Here is a 16,873-nt window from a genome sequence, read left to right on the forward strand (position 1 = left end):
AACTAAAACAAAAAAATAATAAATAACGGACCAAACCCTAGACTAGAATCCTATAATCTCCATATTCACATTTGAGTCCTTACAAAGTCCACCAAAATATAAACCATTTGGATGTCTTAACAATTCAATAAGAAGTTATTCGTTTATCTTCATATTTCTCCCTCTAATCTTCTTCTTCTTCTTTGTAATATGAGTAACTTTTCTATTGTATTTTATTAACTATTATACTTCAACATCTTAGATGTTACTTTTTTTGTATTGTATTTCAGTGTTTGTATTCTATTTTGTGCTATTGTTATTAACTTGTATGCTAAATTTATTTATATTCTATATTTTCTTAAATAAAAAAAAAATGTATCTTCAACATATCAATATCCTCATTTTTTAGAAATATATATATTTAAAACATATATACAAAAATGACGTATTCTTAAACGTATCTGTATCTTAATTTTTTAGAAATTGACGAATCGCCGTATCCGATCGTATCTGTATCGTGTACCCGTATCTGTGTATGTATCTGTGCTTCATAGATTTTTAGTTAGTAAATACATTGGCGATAGTTATTTGAGTTGTACTCATGTCGTTTAGATGTAATGGTTGTTTTACAACTCTAATATCAATCTCGGGGAAAGAAAAAAACCCCAAAATATTGTTTAATCTCTAAAATTTAACTTTAATATTAGTATTAGATTTAAGTACTATCTTGACCGATGTATTTTTAGTTTTAATTCATTTTAGTTCTTATACTTTTAAATTTTTAATTTAGTTTTTGTACATTCAATTTTGTAGAGACAAAAGTGATTGAGTTCTTAAATTATAGGAACTAAAATGAACATTTTGTAAGAATAGAGACCAAAATGAATCAAAAGTAAAAAATATATAACTAAAATAAAAAATTAGAAGTAAAAAAACCAAAATGAACTAAAGTGAAAAATAGTAAAAACAAGAGTATTTATACCTTATTATCACTCTCATTATTTATTGGTTCACATTCTATTTTGGTCACGTGTTTTGAATATGTTTAATTTTAATCTCAATACTTTCAAATGTCTAACTCTAGGGATTGTACTCTTGATAAATCTTAAACTTTCAAAAATTTTAGTGAAAATGTTAATAGATATATTTTATTTATTTATTAACCTTTATACTAAAAAGGTTAGAAACACATTTTTCTTTAGACTATTTTCAAATATAGGAAAATAAACAAAAATATTTATAAATATAGTAAAATTGACTGTTTGTCATATTTCATTGTCTATTCGTAATAGACAGTAAAATTTTGCTATTATTTATAAATATCTTGAAAATTAGCTTAAATTTAATATTTATTAAAAAGAAAAATTGCATTGTATAACAAATACATTTTAAGAAAACAAATCCATGACTTCATCCTTTTTATGGTTGTAAGTGTGATAATCACATAACAATCACATATAAATTAGATAGCAATCAAATTTTGAAGAGGAAGTTTTTTACCATGTTTACAAAAAAGCAAAATATGCACTCAATTTTGAATTTATTGTTTATTAAAGTTGTAATTGCCGTATTAAAAATACAGGATTGGAACAAATTTTAAATTATAGTATTTTAACCTTATTTATTTGCGAGGGGAAAAAGTTCCATCCAGAGTTTTTACTTCAGCTCCCCCTGACCTGACCGTAGCTCTTCTTCGCGCTCTCCCTCTCGCTCTCTCCCATCTCAGGTTGTGCGTTTGATCGGTGGATCAATGGCGTCGAGTCTGTTCAAAGCCCTTGTTGAATCTTCCTCCAAAATCCCATCTTCGGCTAGAAATCTGAGTCTTGTTGCCAATCAAATCGGCCAGCACACCGCCAAATGGATGCAGGTATCCACTAATTTCTCGCTTATCCCCTTTTCGAAATTTACTTCTTCTACGCCCGTGTTTGAGTTGATTTCTGCAGATTCTGTATTCTCGTTTACAATTCCTTATTCTTTCTAACTTTACCTGATTACTGATTTAGAGCTTGGGTCTGGAGTCTCCCAATTAATGTTATTATTGTTGTTGTTTTCTTAAATCGATTGTTTTTATGTGGAAATAATTCATGTTATTTGAAGAGAAGGGAAGAGAAGAGAAGAGAAGAGAAGAGAAATAAGCTTGTTTTCCCGCGGCATTGATGAAAGCTAAATCTTTTGATGCTTGTCCTTCATCGAAGCAAATTTATCCAAATTATACAAATATTTTGTTTCTCATTAGCGATCACCCCCTCCCATCCCTGCTTTAGATTATGACTTATCTTCTTCATGTTATGTGGGTTTTATATGTGCATGAAGATTATTAGAAAATATGCCTTTCAAACTTTAGAAATATTAACTTTTCATTGATATTTAAAGTCTCGCCTCACAACATCAATCACCTCCTTTTTTCTGATGACACTCTACTTTTCTCCAGCAATAATGAGAGGATGATCCAAAACCTCTTCAATTTAATCACTCTTTTTGAATATGCTTCTGGTTTCAACATCAATAGGCAAAAATCTGAATTTCTGGGCATCAATTGCGAGGATGATTGGGTGGTCTCTATTGCCAATAGATTTGATTGTAAGGTTAGGATATGGCTTACCACATATTTAAGTCTGCCCCTTTATGGAAAACCAACAGTTACCTTTTGGCAGCCAATTTTAGACAAAATTGACAAGAGACTTCATTCCTGGCAACACAATTTCCTTTCAAAATGAGGCAGACTGACCCTTCTGAAAGCAATCCTATCTAATCTATTTGTCTACTACTCATCCCTCTACCGTGCCCGTGTGAAAATCATTGATGCCATTGACATGTTTTAGAAACTTTCTTTGGTTGGGTCACAGGGATAGCAAATTATCTCATTTATTAAAATGGGACAAACTGAAGAAATCACTGGATGAAGGGGGATTGGGGATCACTAATATAAAACAACAAAATAAAGCGCTCCTTGCCAAATGAATCTGGCGTTTTCATATGGAAAAAGAGGCCCTTTGGAGGATGCTTATCAAAGCCAAATATGGATCACACCATTTTGATCTCAAGGCTGCAGAATACAAAAGAATATCAACCAAAAGCCTTGGAAATACATCCTACAACAAACGGACCTTATCTGTGGAAATATACAGTGTGAGATTGGCGATGGTTCCTCCACTGTGTTCTGAACTGACTATTGGCTTGTTGGTTCAGCCCTCAATTAGACCTTTCCTAGGCTCTTCCGGCTATCTACCACAAAAAATATTTCAGTTAAGGAGGCTTGGAATACTACAAATTGTTCTTGGTCCTTAAACTTTAGAAGAAATCTTAAAGAAGATGAGATTGAAGAATGGGCTGCTCTTACTCAACTTATCCCAAATCTAAACCTTACTAATAGAAAGGACCAATGGATATGGAAGCTTGGCTACACTGGTTTCGATACAAAGTCTATACTCTTCCCTCATATCTAACCCACTCTCACCATCGACCGGTCTTTTCAGGAAATTTTGGAACTGTCCCTGCCCAAAGAGAGTGAGAGTAAAATTCCTCCTATGGGAAATCACTAACTCTTGTCTAAACACTTTGCACAGATTACAAAAACGATACCCTTGGATCCACCTATCTCCCTCTTGGTGCTGCCTCTGTCAAATGAACAATGATGATGCCCAACATGTCTTCTTTGATTGCCCCTTCTTTAGAGGGATATGGATGGAAGTCTTTTCTGCTTTCACTAGTCCGTGGTTCCTCCAAATGATTTGCAAAATTGGTTTCACCTACTAATCGGCTGGACTCCATTCAAAACTGACAAAGAACACCTCTGGTAAGCATCACTTGTGCTGTAATGTGGAAGATTTGGGACGAAAGAAATGCTAGAATCTTCCAAGACAAGGCTAAGACAGCAAAGAACCTTATTGATACCATCATACACAATGCTTTTTTTTTGTGCAAAGATTTACAGGCTATACACATTTACAATTTTTCTTTCCTTGTTGCAAATTGGAAACACGTTTTGCACTCCCTTTGAAAGGGTTTTTTTGTACACCCTATGATTGGGGTCCTCATGTACCAATGGATATCTTGGGATTTCATTTAATCAATGAAATTGTTTCTTATCAAAAAAGAACTTTTCATTGATATTTGAGAAGTTACGAGCTATCGCTTCCTAAAGAATGCAACAAATTTAACATTTCCAGGTTGCATTTATGCTGCTAAGAAAACAAAAAAGAGAAGACCTGTCATGAATAACAAAAAAGAGGATTGATTATCGATGTTTATTTATGTTTATTTATAATGGCTTTCATACGGAACATGACTACCAAAAGAGGTTCTAATTATTAAGAACCAAGACTAAAGAATAATTACAAAGCAAATAGAGGGAGACACTTAGATAGAGGTATTGAAATAAGTCAATCCTCACACCTCCTCCCAAGAATCCTTGACCTTTTAAGAATCCTCCAATTTCTTTCAAACCAAGTGTACCCCAAAATAGTTAAATAAGCTGCTTGCCTCAGAATTTCCCCTTTACCAACGTGCAGGTATTCCTCACACACACACACACTGACTTGATAAGAAACAAATTTCATTGATGTGAAATTTACAAAAGAAGGGTGATGCCTAAACCAATGGAGTTGCAAACGATTTCTTGAATTGGTTAAATCTATCCCACATATTTATGACATTTATAGAGATCTGGCCCTGAATTGTTTGCACAGAGCTTGCTTTCTAGCTTGAACTGGTGTGTTTTGTGTACGTATGGTCGTATGGGAAAAAGACTGAAACAATGTTTTGGGGTATGCTTTTTTTCTTAATGAGTTTGCAGCCATTTTTGGAATAGTTTTGGATTATTTGTTGTTTGAAGTTGAGCATCCATGACACAATGGATGTAGTTGTTCAGGTTGAAAATGGGGTTCTCTGCCTTAGTTTATTTGTCTAGAAAGGAAAAACAGAGGAATGTTTGTGCAATTAAATGGATGGTGGGATGAAATTTAGGATTTGATGTATGCTATTTTTTGGGTTCTTAATTGATATTGAAGAGCTGGTTTGTGTTTAACCCCCCCACCAAAAGTTGAAGTTCTTTGTTGTGAATTTTCTTTAACTGCCACCTTTGATTTGGCCTTTGCAGTGAGTGTTTATGTTTTCCTTTGTTTCTCTCGATAAAACTTGAGTTTTCTAGTTCAATTCTATGACTGTAGGCTGCCATATAACAAGAGCAAACCTCTGAAATATTAGGAATTTCATGCATTGGTAAAGTAAATTTATTGGGTTAGACTTTTAAGATGGTACTTGTTCATTTGAGTTGTTGATGACTGCCAAGAGCCTAGTTCCCTAGTTCTAGTAAAGTTGTTTTTGAAGCTCTTGCCTATTATTATCCTGGTTCTCTGATTTCTTGTCCTTTCTCTATGTTAACATGCTTACGGTACCACTGTCTTGTTTGTAGAGTGATAATGCTTAATTTAGGTGCCTTGTCAATTTTTTTAGTAACACTCCAGAGGTCTCTCTCCTACCTAGTGTTGCAGCACTTTAAGCCGTTGGATAAGGAGTAGTCCGTTTGGGCACCTCCAATGCAATTATGGTTCTTGTTGATTGTAGGAGCAATGTTTGAAAAGGCTAAAGGCGGCCTTGATTCATAGTGAGATGAGGCATGAGCCTCGAGGCCATATGAAGCATAAGCCTCATTTGAAATTAATAAAACATATTTTAATCATAAAACATAAAATCTCATATATTTTGAACATTATAACATCCCTTAAAAGTACACAACATAGTAAAAAATTAATCAAGATAATGAAAAAAAAAATCCCAATAGTCCACCAATATTTTATTACTAGAAATCTAAAAGCTCATCCCCAATATCATTATCACGATCATTTCTGGAATCTTCCATAACATCATCATCATATCTCATGGTTTCATCTTCATTTTTTTGTCACTTTCAATATCTACCCATTCCTCTTCATCCAATATCATTGGAAGAAAACAGAAAAAGAAACCAAGAAAGTTTAACAAATAACTAGAAAGAAAAAAAATTAAAAAGAGAACTAAAAAAGAGACACAAACAAAAAACGGAAAGAAGAATAACAAGAAACAAAAGAAAAGAAAGATAATAATAGAAAGTTAATAAGTAAAATGAAATGAAAACATGCAGATTGTTGGCACGCTTGAAGTTTCAATGCATTGTATATGTATTATTGAACCCACAGTGATTGCCCACCACCAAATGAAATTAGAAGACATGCAGATTGTTGGCACCACTTGAAGTTAATTAGCCTCAGCATGATGGACCACGTGGGTCCATGGCCCACCAGCATTCTAGACAAGGCATACGCCTTAACGCCTCAAAGGCACAGGGGTGCTTGATGGTAGCAATATCCTGTTGAACATGACTTCAATTCAAGGAAGTTGCACGGTATCTCTTTCACTTGTCTTGAAGAACATGTAGTGTAGATTGAACTCCATGTTTTCAAGATCATTTCCCAACATGTCAATAATATTCTTAAATACATGGTCAATCTGTTGATCTCAATCTGTTTCGTGTCTAGTATTTCAAGGTTGCACCTCGTGAAATAATAGTCAGTTTTTTGCAATAAAAAGGAAATGAATATTGAAAGATTGTCAACAATATCATTTCTCATGTTTTGTATAATCGTTTGAAGTGTATTCTTCCATCCACCATAAAAAACGACTAGCTTTTGTTGCCAATAGACAAATTCTAGATGCCTCTTCAATAGCGAATGAACTAATTGATGATTGGACTTTCTCTGGAGGGAAGGAATGGTTCTCAAACTAGATCTAGAAAAGGCTTTTGATATCATTGATTAGGACTTTTGGATGTCGTTCATTAGGCTTAGGGCTTCGATACTCTTTGGCAGTCTTGAGTCATAGTTTCTATAGCTAATGCCAACTACCCTATCATTATAAATGGTAGAACTTGAGGGAAGATCATTCCATCTCGTGGAATTAGACAAGGTGACCCCTTTTTTACCTTGATGGAAAGGGGATCCTATTAATTAATACAAAATCTAAACCCAACAGCAGAAAAAATGAGATATCAAATCTAACCAATATCTTCGGAACAAGAAGAAAGTATTCAAATCTGGCTACTTGAATGGAGATGGATTTTTTTTCAAGTGAATCTACTGATGGTTAATGGTTAAAAGGAAAAAAAAATTGTTGATGGTTTGGTGGAGGATTGTTCTGCTTCATAAAGCTGTTGAAGCTTCTCCAGTAAAACTTGTACCTTGTCCTCCATCTTTTGAAGCTTTCTCCATCTATAGCCAATCCAAAGAGTGAATCCGCCATGCACAACAATTTACGAGCCCCATACATAAGGATATGTTTCTGCATTCTCTTTGATTTCTCTGTACTTCTCTTTCCATTTACCCAAAAACCCACTCGAACTACCACCACCACTTATCTTCTTCCTTTTCCTCAGTTTCTATTCTCAACGAATCATTACAATCTCATAAAAAAGATTCAGACCCAAAATTGAAGAAATAGAATCATGTAGATGCCCTATCAAGGATTTTGCACCCGTGATCCCTCTCACCTTTATTATTTATTTTGGTTTATGATTGCTTTAGTCACCTTTTGGCCCATAGTGCCCATTTAGAGACTATTGGGACCCATCGATTGGTATATCCTCTTTCTATTTGAACCATTAATTTGTTTATGACACCCTTTTGTTTTCGACTATTGATCGGACTGCTTTAGTACGTCTTTCTAAGTTTGTTAATATTTTTGAGAGGGCGTTTGGGTTTAAAATCAATCTATCTAAGAGTGAATTGAGTGGGATTCATATTGTCGACTCCAAGATGAAACAGATATTGTCTAAGTTTGAATGCAAATTGGGCCACTAGCCATCGACATACCTAGGTCTTTCCTTGGGAGGTAATTCTAAAATTTTTTCTTTTTGAGTAACTTCTTATTGAGGGGCATTCAACACAAGCTTCATTCTTGGAAGTATGCTTTTATCATAAAGGGTGGTAGCCATACACTTATGAATAAAGGGTGCTACTCTAATTAGTGTGCCAACTTATTATTTATCTTATTTTCGTTTTCCAACTAAGATTACAAAAATATTAGATAGTTGATTTGGGATTTTTTCTGGGAAGGTTCTCATGGTGATGGCGGTATGGATAATGTGAACTGGGAGACTATTCAACTTTGTAAGTTGATGGAAGGTCTTGACATCGGAAATTTTAAACATCGTGATTATGCTTTGTTGGATAAAGCAATGTGGAGGTTTTATACAAAAGATAGTGCTTTATGGCGGAAGCTTACTAATGCTAAGTACTATGCATCTATGATGGGACGAGGTTACCAAGACCGAAATCTGTGGAGAGATATTTCTTCTTACCTATCTTCTTTCTCTCATCTTGTTTTCTGTGTGGTGGGAGACGGTAAGGAAGCATATTTTTGGGAAGATCATTGGGTGGGGGATAGACCCCTCTTCTTTTGTTTCCTTGGTTATATTGTCTTCCTTAATAAATTTTTGGGTGTCGGAATTTTTTGGTTTGGTTGAAGAATTTCATTTCTTTCTCCTTTTGGTTTTCATTGGTCTTTGTCCAATAAGGAAACGATGGAAGTGGTCTCTCTTCTTTTCTTGATTGAGGGTTATGACTTTAGAATCGGGAGAAATAATGTTCGTGCGTGGAGCCGTTCCCCTATGAAGGGCTTCTCGTGTAAGTCTTTCTTTAAGTTTTTACTTGATCCCTCTTCGGTTGATGAGTTCGTCTTTGATGTTTTTATGGAGGATTATGATTCTAAAGAAAGCTAAAGTTATTCTCTTGGCAACTTTTGTTTGGGTGCGTGAACATGATAGATAGGTTCGTGAGAAAGATGCCTTGGTTATTGGGCCCTTGGTGCTGTATCCTTTGTCGGAAGGTGGAGGAGAGTCTGGATCACCTTCTCTAGGAGTGTCAGTATGAAAGATCTGTGTGAAATGATTTTTTTAGGAGTTTGATTTTGCGCTTGCTCGTCAGAGGGATGTTCATTTGATGATCAAAGAGTTCCTCCTCCATTCGCTTTTCAAAGAGACAGGCTGTTTTCTTTGGTTTGTAGGGGTGTACCCGATTTTGTGGGATCTTTGGGAGGGAGAGAAACAATAGTGTTTCATGGAGTGGAGAGAGATCCTAGTGAGGTTTGGTCCTTAGTGAGGTTTCATGTTTCTCTTTAGGCTTCGGTTTTGAAGACTTTTTGTAATTATTCCCTAGGAAATATCTTACTTAGCTGGAGTCCCTTTCTATAAGGAGTTTCGTGAGCTTTTTTTTTTAATGCCCTTGTATTCTTTCATTTTTTTCTCAATAAAAGCCGTTGTTTTTTCTTTTTTCTTTTTTTTTTTTAAAAAAAACCGTGACCTATTCAGTCAGTTTTTTTATAATCCCCTTGGAGATTCATTGTCAGATTATTGACCTGGCTGCTAGTTGTGCTTGGCATTGTCTTGGTAATGGGATCTCTACTTCTTTCTGGAAGACCTCTTAGCTTAGTTGTGGTTCTATTATGATTGCATTTTTCTCATCTTTTGTCCTCGGTCCACGTTCGGAACTCTCCTGGTTCATGGACTTGGCCTTTTGCACCACCATCTATAAGATACTCTGTTTAATCCCTTACAGCTTATCTTGATTTCAAATTGGAGAACACTGTTGCAATTCACCTATACTTTAGGGTGTTTGGAGTTCTACTCTATTTCATTCATCAACGAAATTATTTCTCCATCCAAAAAAAGAAAGGCTGTCAACTATACAATGCATGTCTCACATGAACCCCTGTGCGTTGTGAATCTCCAGGAAATCATGAGCGAGACCCTCAGATTTTTTACGGACCTAGGGTTTCTATTGAATGTTATTTACAACCCAACATTTCATTGCCTTGCAGTGGCAATATCACTGTTCGAAGAATTTGTATATCAAAGGAAACAATTATCTTTGATTGTTGTAACGGTTGTATAATCTATTGGACGGTTGCAGCATGTAGCATTCTTTTGCACTTGAAGCTTAAATCAACCCTTCTAGTGTGGTGCTTGGTTGGAAGAGTAGGGGCCTAGTAAACAAGTCAGAGAGAATTTCATTAGCAGAGGCTTTTTATCACTCTAGTGATGGATCTGATCAGCTCTCGGATAGAAATATGAGACTAAAGAACTCTTTGTTGCATATGATTTTACATCCGTGTCCATTAACTAGGATTGAGGAGACTTTTCTTATCTTGAAGCATGTACAATTTTGTAGATTTATTAAATTATTCTAGATAGCTTGGTCTTCCTTCAAATGCTCTAGAGTATATGAGAACTATCCAAGGTTTCTATTATTTTAAGTCTAGGATTCTATCCCACTGCAGATTAGGGTCCTTTCTATGTTTTGACAATTGAAAGAATTGTGATTGCTTTGAAGTCTTCAATTAGGTTATTCATCAACATCTTCTGTGTTACTTAACTATTCTGCATGTGCCATAGAGCTTATTGAGTTATCCCCGTGCTCAAAACTGGAAGTTTTTCCCAATTTCTGTATCCTCTTCAGTTACACACTGTCTTACAGGGTGTCAGTACGTTTTATAACTGCATCAATTCAATGGCCTTGTTAATTATCTCTTCGATGTGAGCTGTGTAATAAATGGTTTGTTATTATGCTCATGGAAGTAAGCCACATATTCTTCCTTTAAGAAGATGCTCATTTTCTGTCTTAAGATTCTATTGGCAGTTTATTATAACACAAATCGAGCCTCCGTACCAGATGTCACAATTCTTCCTTTTTTAGCTAGTTAGCTAGTGATTGTGTGACATTTGTTGATTCCTTCAAGGAAAAGTTAACCAATGGGAATATTTTTTTAGATAATAAGAAAGGTAAAGTTTTGGAATGTTATTGGCACTACGGCTGTAAGAAAATTTTGGACGCCCTGATGTAAATAAGAAGACAAAACGGGTAGTAAACAAATCTCTTTAATAACCCATGTCTGCAAAGATTGCAATGCAAGAAGGTTTGGGCGTGGATGTTATCAATTGGAAATTCTTAAATATAGTTTGTGATATCAAAAACTTCTTCCTGATATGTGGTTCACAACTAATTATTTTGGAACTGAGGTAAACTGGATTCGGTATTATAAACAATGATATTTTGTAATCGATGACTGTTTTTAGCCCAAACATTTTTTTAGCTTTCTTGTCATCTAATTTTCAAGTGATATCTCATGGCTTCATTTCACTCTTGGAAATTTGTCTCAATTATGGTTTTCTTTTGATAATCGATACATTGTTTGACATGTTTGTATATTGAATTTTCTTTAGCATGAGTTCAAAATATTTTGCTTTTTATTATCTGTTTCCTTAAATTATAGAGAATCAATTAAGTTCTACTGATCGTTGAGACATGATATAGTTCTTTCTCAATTTGTTTCGTTTACTTCTAAGAAATATCCTACCGTCTTCTAGGACTCGATATTACTCTTTGTGATCCTGTCCAATGCTGAAGGATATATAAAAGTTTTATTATATTTCTCTCTAGGATACAAGTAAGAAATCACCCATGGAGTTGATAAACGAGGTTCCACCAATCAAGGTCGAAGGCCGTATTGTTGCTTGTGAGGGAGGTTAGTATATCTCCATACATATATCCATGCATGCCTATTTTTCAAGTAATCAGTTTATTAAGGGAGGTGTGATTCCTTATTTGGATTCAAACTTTTTTGAATGCAGACAACAATCCTGCCCTTGGGCATCCAATCGAGTTCATATGCCTTGATCGGGAGGAGCCCGCCGTGTGCAAGTACTGTGGCCTGCGCTATACTCAAGACCATCACCACTAGAAAATCTGCTAGTGATCCTTCCAGCAAGCAACCCGGGACTTGGAAAGACAATACCCTACCTTTCCAAACTCGACTTCTGTAATGATTATACTCTTCCTACATGAATTTGGAATTTGAGAATTCCATTCAATCGGCACTTTGGCCGGGTCCATTGTCTTTTGCCAAATATGTTTAATTGCTCTGTCTGATGACTATCTTCTTGACTCTAATACCAATAAAAGCTTTTGATCTTTTGGGAGTCGCAAGCTTGAAATTACAAGCTAAATGGGATTTTTTCACGGATGATTCTTTTCTAAAGGCACAAATGAAATTTGGCTCAATGTTTGAAATCAAATAAAATTTGGTCTTTTGTTGACGGAAGCATGGTGTAAAGTTATTCAACCCATGAAAATGTTCGATGGACTGAGGAGTGAATGTAGATCTCGTTTCTTTTTGTTTCTTTTGTCTTTTTCCTCATCAAATTTGTAATTTTTTTATTGATTTTTTTCCTTCATTTGGACTCTCCCTCTCACTTCTTTCTTGCACAAAAAAAAAAAAAAAAAAAAAAGAGGAAAATTTTGCTAAAAGGAAGAAAAAAAGGTTTGCGTACAGATTGGAGGAAGAAAAAAGTTTTTTAGAGTTTGGTAATTTTAGTAAAAAACTAGGTTTTTAAGAGTCTGGTCATTTTAGTAATTTCATTTTAGGTTAACATTAAGCAAAAAGCCAAACAAAAACATAGGTTTCTGGAATATAGGCAAGATTTCATTTGGACTTCCAAAGAAAAGGTCATTGGTGCAATTTTCTCTCTTATAATATATCACCATAGTACATACTTATATTGTCTAGTATTACTATGGTACATATTCCTATTAATTATATGTTAAGCACATCTTAAGCGTTAAGCGGTAATTATTATTGTGACAATGGTAACAATATTTGGTCTTATTTGGTGACCATTTTACCTTTTGTTTTTAGTTTTTGAGAATTGATCCTTATCTATATTTCTTATAATGAATTGCATCTTTGTTAAGTTCAATGGTTGAATTCTTAGCCAAATTTCAAAACACAAACTTTTTGAAAGTTATTTTTTTAATTCTCAAAATTTGGCTTGATTTTTTAAACCGTTGGTGAAAGTAGATAATAAACAAAGAAATTTAGAGAAAAAAAGTAGTGTTCATAAACTTAATTTTTCTTTTTTTTTTAAAAAAAAAAAACTAAAATGATTACTAAACAAAGTCTTAGTTTTTTAAGTGCTAAAAGTTCACTACTTCGAGAGAATGAAAGAGGGTCATGTGCTGAGGAACACTTTCACATGTTTGAAAGCGAAATTGAAACTATCATGGATTGACATAGTGGTAAAAAGAGAGACATAATCTCAATAAATGGTTGAAAGGTGAAGGATTCAATCCATAGTGGTCAAACTCATTATTATTATTTTTAATTAATTATTAAATATAAATATATTAAATAGACCTAATAAATTTTATATAATAGCATTACAATTAAGATTTTATGATATCTTAACTATTTATTATTATTATTATTATTTAATTATTTATAGTAATTAATTTAAATTAATCAATTATATTTAAATAATGCTAAATTTGTTTGATGATTACAATAATTGGCTCTTATATTTAATTATATAATTATTTAATTTTGGTTTTTATATACAAAATTGGTAGATTGAACACATATTTAACTTCCAAACATTAATTATCCTACATATCCAAACACATCTAAATACAGACATTAATTACATTTGTCACAAAAACCTTATTATAATGACTCGACTTTTCGAGATCTCTAACTGGGATCATTGCTACCAAATATGAAAAAAAAAAAAAAAAAATGGTACAGGCACAATTCCGCGATGGGATTAACCGAGAAATGTTGCAGCTCTAAAGAATTTGATCAAGATCAAATGTTGTGCCTTCCAAGAACAAATGTAGCAAAATGACTATATTAATTTTAAGTATACATCTTTCTCGACAACCCATCAAAGGTGTTAGCTCTATCATGGTGACTTGCCAAGTGATGAAAAGAACCTTATTTGAAAATTTCACCATCCACAAGATAATCTAAGACCTTTAAAAACGCCATTCCTTTCTCCCTAAACTTAAGTCGAGCTCCCAAATCAAAAAGTTAGAACTCATGCAAGACTTTGTTGACTCAGAGGAAACTGTCAACGTCAACTACGGCAACATCATTTAGCCAACAAAAATTTGTTGCAGACCGTCACATTTTCCGATTCAAGTCTCCCTAGATTCATTCACTTCCCCACCATTTCCCACTAACCAAGTGTATAAGCTCCGACCCACCTTAACTCCTTTCCATAAAAGTTTTACATAGAACAGAGGCTCTGAAGAGAACTAAATGGAGATTTCACAAAAAAAATGAGAGCTAAGCTTCACCCTTAGAGAAGTATCTCAACTACGGTTGGGTTCAAATGAGTCTCATGCCAACATTACATCAATATTGGGTGAAAGGATTCCAAAACTTTAACTAATCAAGTTCGCAATATTAATTGCATAAATCATAAGTGCAAAAATCCATCTAAAGTTCGTAAACTAAGTACAAATGACAAATATGTAATCTAGCCGTAATTAGACATCGATTGCAACATTCTCACAAATCTCATCTCTATATCCATATTTGGAAACCTTTGTATTTTTACAATCTCATCTCAATAATTTTTTCGCATTTTCCTCTCGGACCTTGCTTCTTGAAATTTAAAAGAATTCAAATATTTTATAGTTCAATGACTCCAAAATTTACTTATCCCACTTTAAAAACTGCAATCCTTTGTATATGTTGTACAAAATGGTCGATTGAGATGATCAATCTCAAGGGCTGAAATCTTTTCACCTACACATTCATTATTTCATGTAACTTGTTAGAAGTTTGTAAGAATACCTTATGGATCTTCTATATGACCTCTAACACTTCAATTAACAAATGACATTTTAAATACCAAAGTGGTAGGTACAAATACCACTTAAATGTAATGAAAATTCACATCAGAGATACAAAATTTCCCTCTTCAATGAATGGACAGCCTCTAAAATAAACTACCAGACAGAAACAAGTCAATTTTCCTCCATCTGAAAGTACTAGCCTCTATAATAATATCATATTATAAAATACCTTCAATTTTGCACACTGCCTTCTGATGCAGCAAGTTTCCTTCTCTGTTGATGTTCTGCAACCTTGTAATCTACCACCTCACGAAATAGGCTCGGATCAAGAACACACGTCTCACTACCGTAAACAGCAGCTTGTACACTTGCCATCAATTTTGCTATTTCTCTCCCTGAAAATCCTTCAGTTTTTGCAGCTGCTTCACGTACAATATCATCAGTCAACCCTTTGATCTCGATCTTCTTTTGTTGTCCTTTAAAAAGGTTTTGGAACAAACCAGACTTCCTCAATCCAGCATTTGCTATATACTTTTCTAGATAGAGCTTCAAGAGCTTGAAGCGTTCCTCTTCCCCGGGCAAGGGGAATTCTAGGACTTCATCAATACGATCACCAACAGCTGAATCAAGATCACCAGGGCGATTTGTAGCAAGAGCAAGAACAATATCCTTTGACTGGTCACCAGTGCGAAAAAGAAGAGCATTGAGTGCACTTCTTTGGGCTTCACTCATGTATGTTTTGTTTCGCCTACAAATTGAGATAATACTCAACTATTAGTGATTGCAAGTATCATCACATCAATTAGAAAGCTTGGAAAGGGACGAAAATTTTCAATTGTATTAATTTTTGTGAGATTATAATAAATGAATGAATTATAGAAAGTTTCTATAAAATGAGAAACAATATTCATAGACCAAGAATGAAGTGCTATAGTTGATAGATCATTACATACATGATTAGAGAGAAGAAAAAGCAAAAAAGACTGAATAAAAGAAAAAAAATGACATTTATTTGTACCAAGCAAGTTTTACTTACTCGCATAAAAATGCATCTGCTTCATCAATGAAAAGCAGTAAGCCCTTTCGCGATTTCTTAGCCCAATCAAATAACTGGTGTATCTTAGTAACAGCTTGTGATCCCAGAGGAGCAACATCTCCTCCTGTCATTAATGCATAATCCAGACCCTATGAGAGTAGAGAGAAGTCCGTTATCACACAGTAAATAAGAAAAAAGCTCCCACCACATCAGCAAAAAATTCATGGCTAAAACTGGTCACTGAATATGTGCTAGCCAGAAAATCATCAATTGTACAAGCAGTAGTTCGAGTGTTCGACAACAGTTAAAAATTTAAGAATTCAATGCTTAACCACAACTAGGAAACTGCACATGTTAATCTGAATATATACTCCCAAAAAAGCCATGTAGCCCAGTTCACAGGATGTGTTCTGCCCAACATTATAAATTGAATCAAAAGAAAATTCATTTTGGAGTGGATAGCCTACAAAACTCAGCAGCAAGCCAGAATCACCACCCACTTAGGCTGAACAGTCAGGAGGGCATTGACCAAAAAAAAAAAAAAAAAAAAAAAAAAAAACCCAAGAAATTCCAAGAATTCTTGTTATATCCAGAATAGTTGATGCTCCTCTAGCTACATTAATGGGTTCCTAAATCTTTAGAAAGAATGAAAATACAAAAAATTTCCTTCGAAAAGAAGGTCTAATTTTAAGAACCGAACATTCTTTCAATATATTACTACGATCGTGAAATTTATCACCAGCAAACAGAATTAACATTCATGATAATGATCAAATATATTAACAATTGATGTTGAATCTATTATTTCGAAGCCTTCAACAATTTAGCTAGAGAAGATATAGAAGTACTCTTACAGATTTCTGAGCTAGCTCTCTAGCAGCCATTGTCTTTCCTGTTCCAGGGGGGCCATAGAAAAGCATATTCCGAAATGGAGCCTGATGAGACTTTGTATTTGCCGTTGCATTTGCTAGATGTTCTATCCGCTTCTGAAGTGAAGGGTGTAAAATTACATCTCCAAACCCATTTCCCTTTTTAGAGGAAGACATCTTATCTGAATGTGATACAGTGCCCTTGATACGTGAGAGCAACCCTGACCAAGGGTACTTTCCTCGAGAGGACTCTCTGATCAATGATGGCTGACCTAATATTCTATCCACATAGCTCCAAATCACCTTCGCACCTTCCCTGCAGT

General features: G+C 34.4%; 2 protein-coding genes across 2 annotated transcripts; one reads left to right on the forward strand and one right to left on the reverse strand.

The window, feature by feature from the left end:
* The first annotated feature begins 1,559 nt into the window (after window positions 1-1,559).
* LOC150033350 (NADH dehydrogenase [ubiquinone] iron-sulfur protein 6, mitochondrial-like) lies at window positions 1,560-12,108 on the forward strand. The gene is made up of 3 exons (XM_090305781.1): window positions 1,560-1,846; window positions 11,448-11,532; window positions 11,639-12,108. Exons 1-3 carry the CDS (start codon window positions 1,730-1,732, stop codon window positions 11,746-11,748), a joined length of 312 nt encoding a protein of 103 aa, XP_090161907.1. The 5' UTR covers window positions 1,560-1,729; the 3' UTR covers window positions 11,749-12,108.
* A 2,465-nt stretch (window positions 12,109-14,573) lies between these two features.
* Window positions 14,574-16,862, reverse strand: LOC150033351 (uncharacterized). The gene is made up of 3 exons (XM_090305743.1): window positions 16,536-16,862; window positions 15,682-15,830; window positions 14,574-15,393 (listed from the first exon to the last, which is right to left on the reverse strand). Exons 1-3 carry the CDS (start codon window positions 16,725-16,727, stop codon window positions 14,877-14,879), a joined length of 858 nt encoding a protein of 285 aa, XP_090161869.1. The 5' UTR covers window positions 16,728-16,862; the 3' UTR covers window positions 14,574-14,876.
* Window positions 16,863-16,873: the final 11 nt, after the last annotated feature.

The sequence above is a fragment of the Benincasa hispida genome, chromosome 10, assembly GCF_027475165.1.
Source record: "Benincasa hispida cultivar pf3 chromosome 10, pf3_genome.v1.1, whole genome shotgun sequence".
Lineage (NCBI taxonomy): Eukaryota > Viridiplantae > Streptophyta > Magnoliopsida > Cucurbitales > Cucurbitaceae > Benincasa > Benincasa hispida.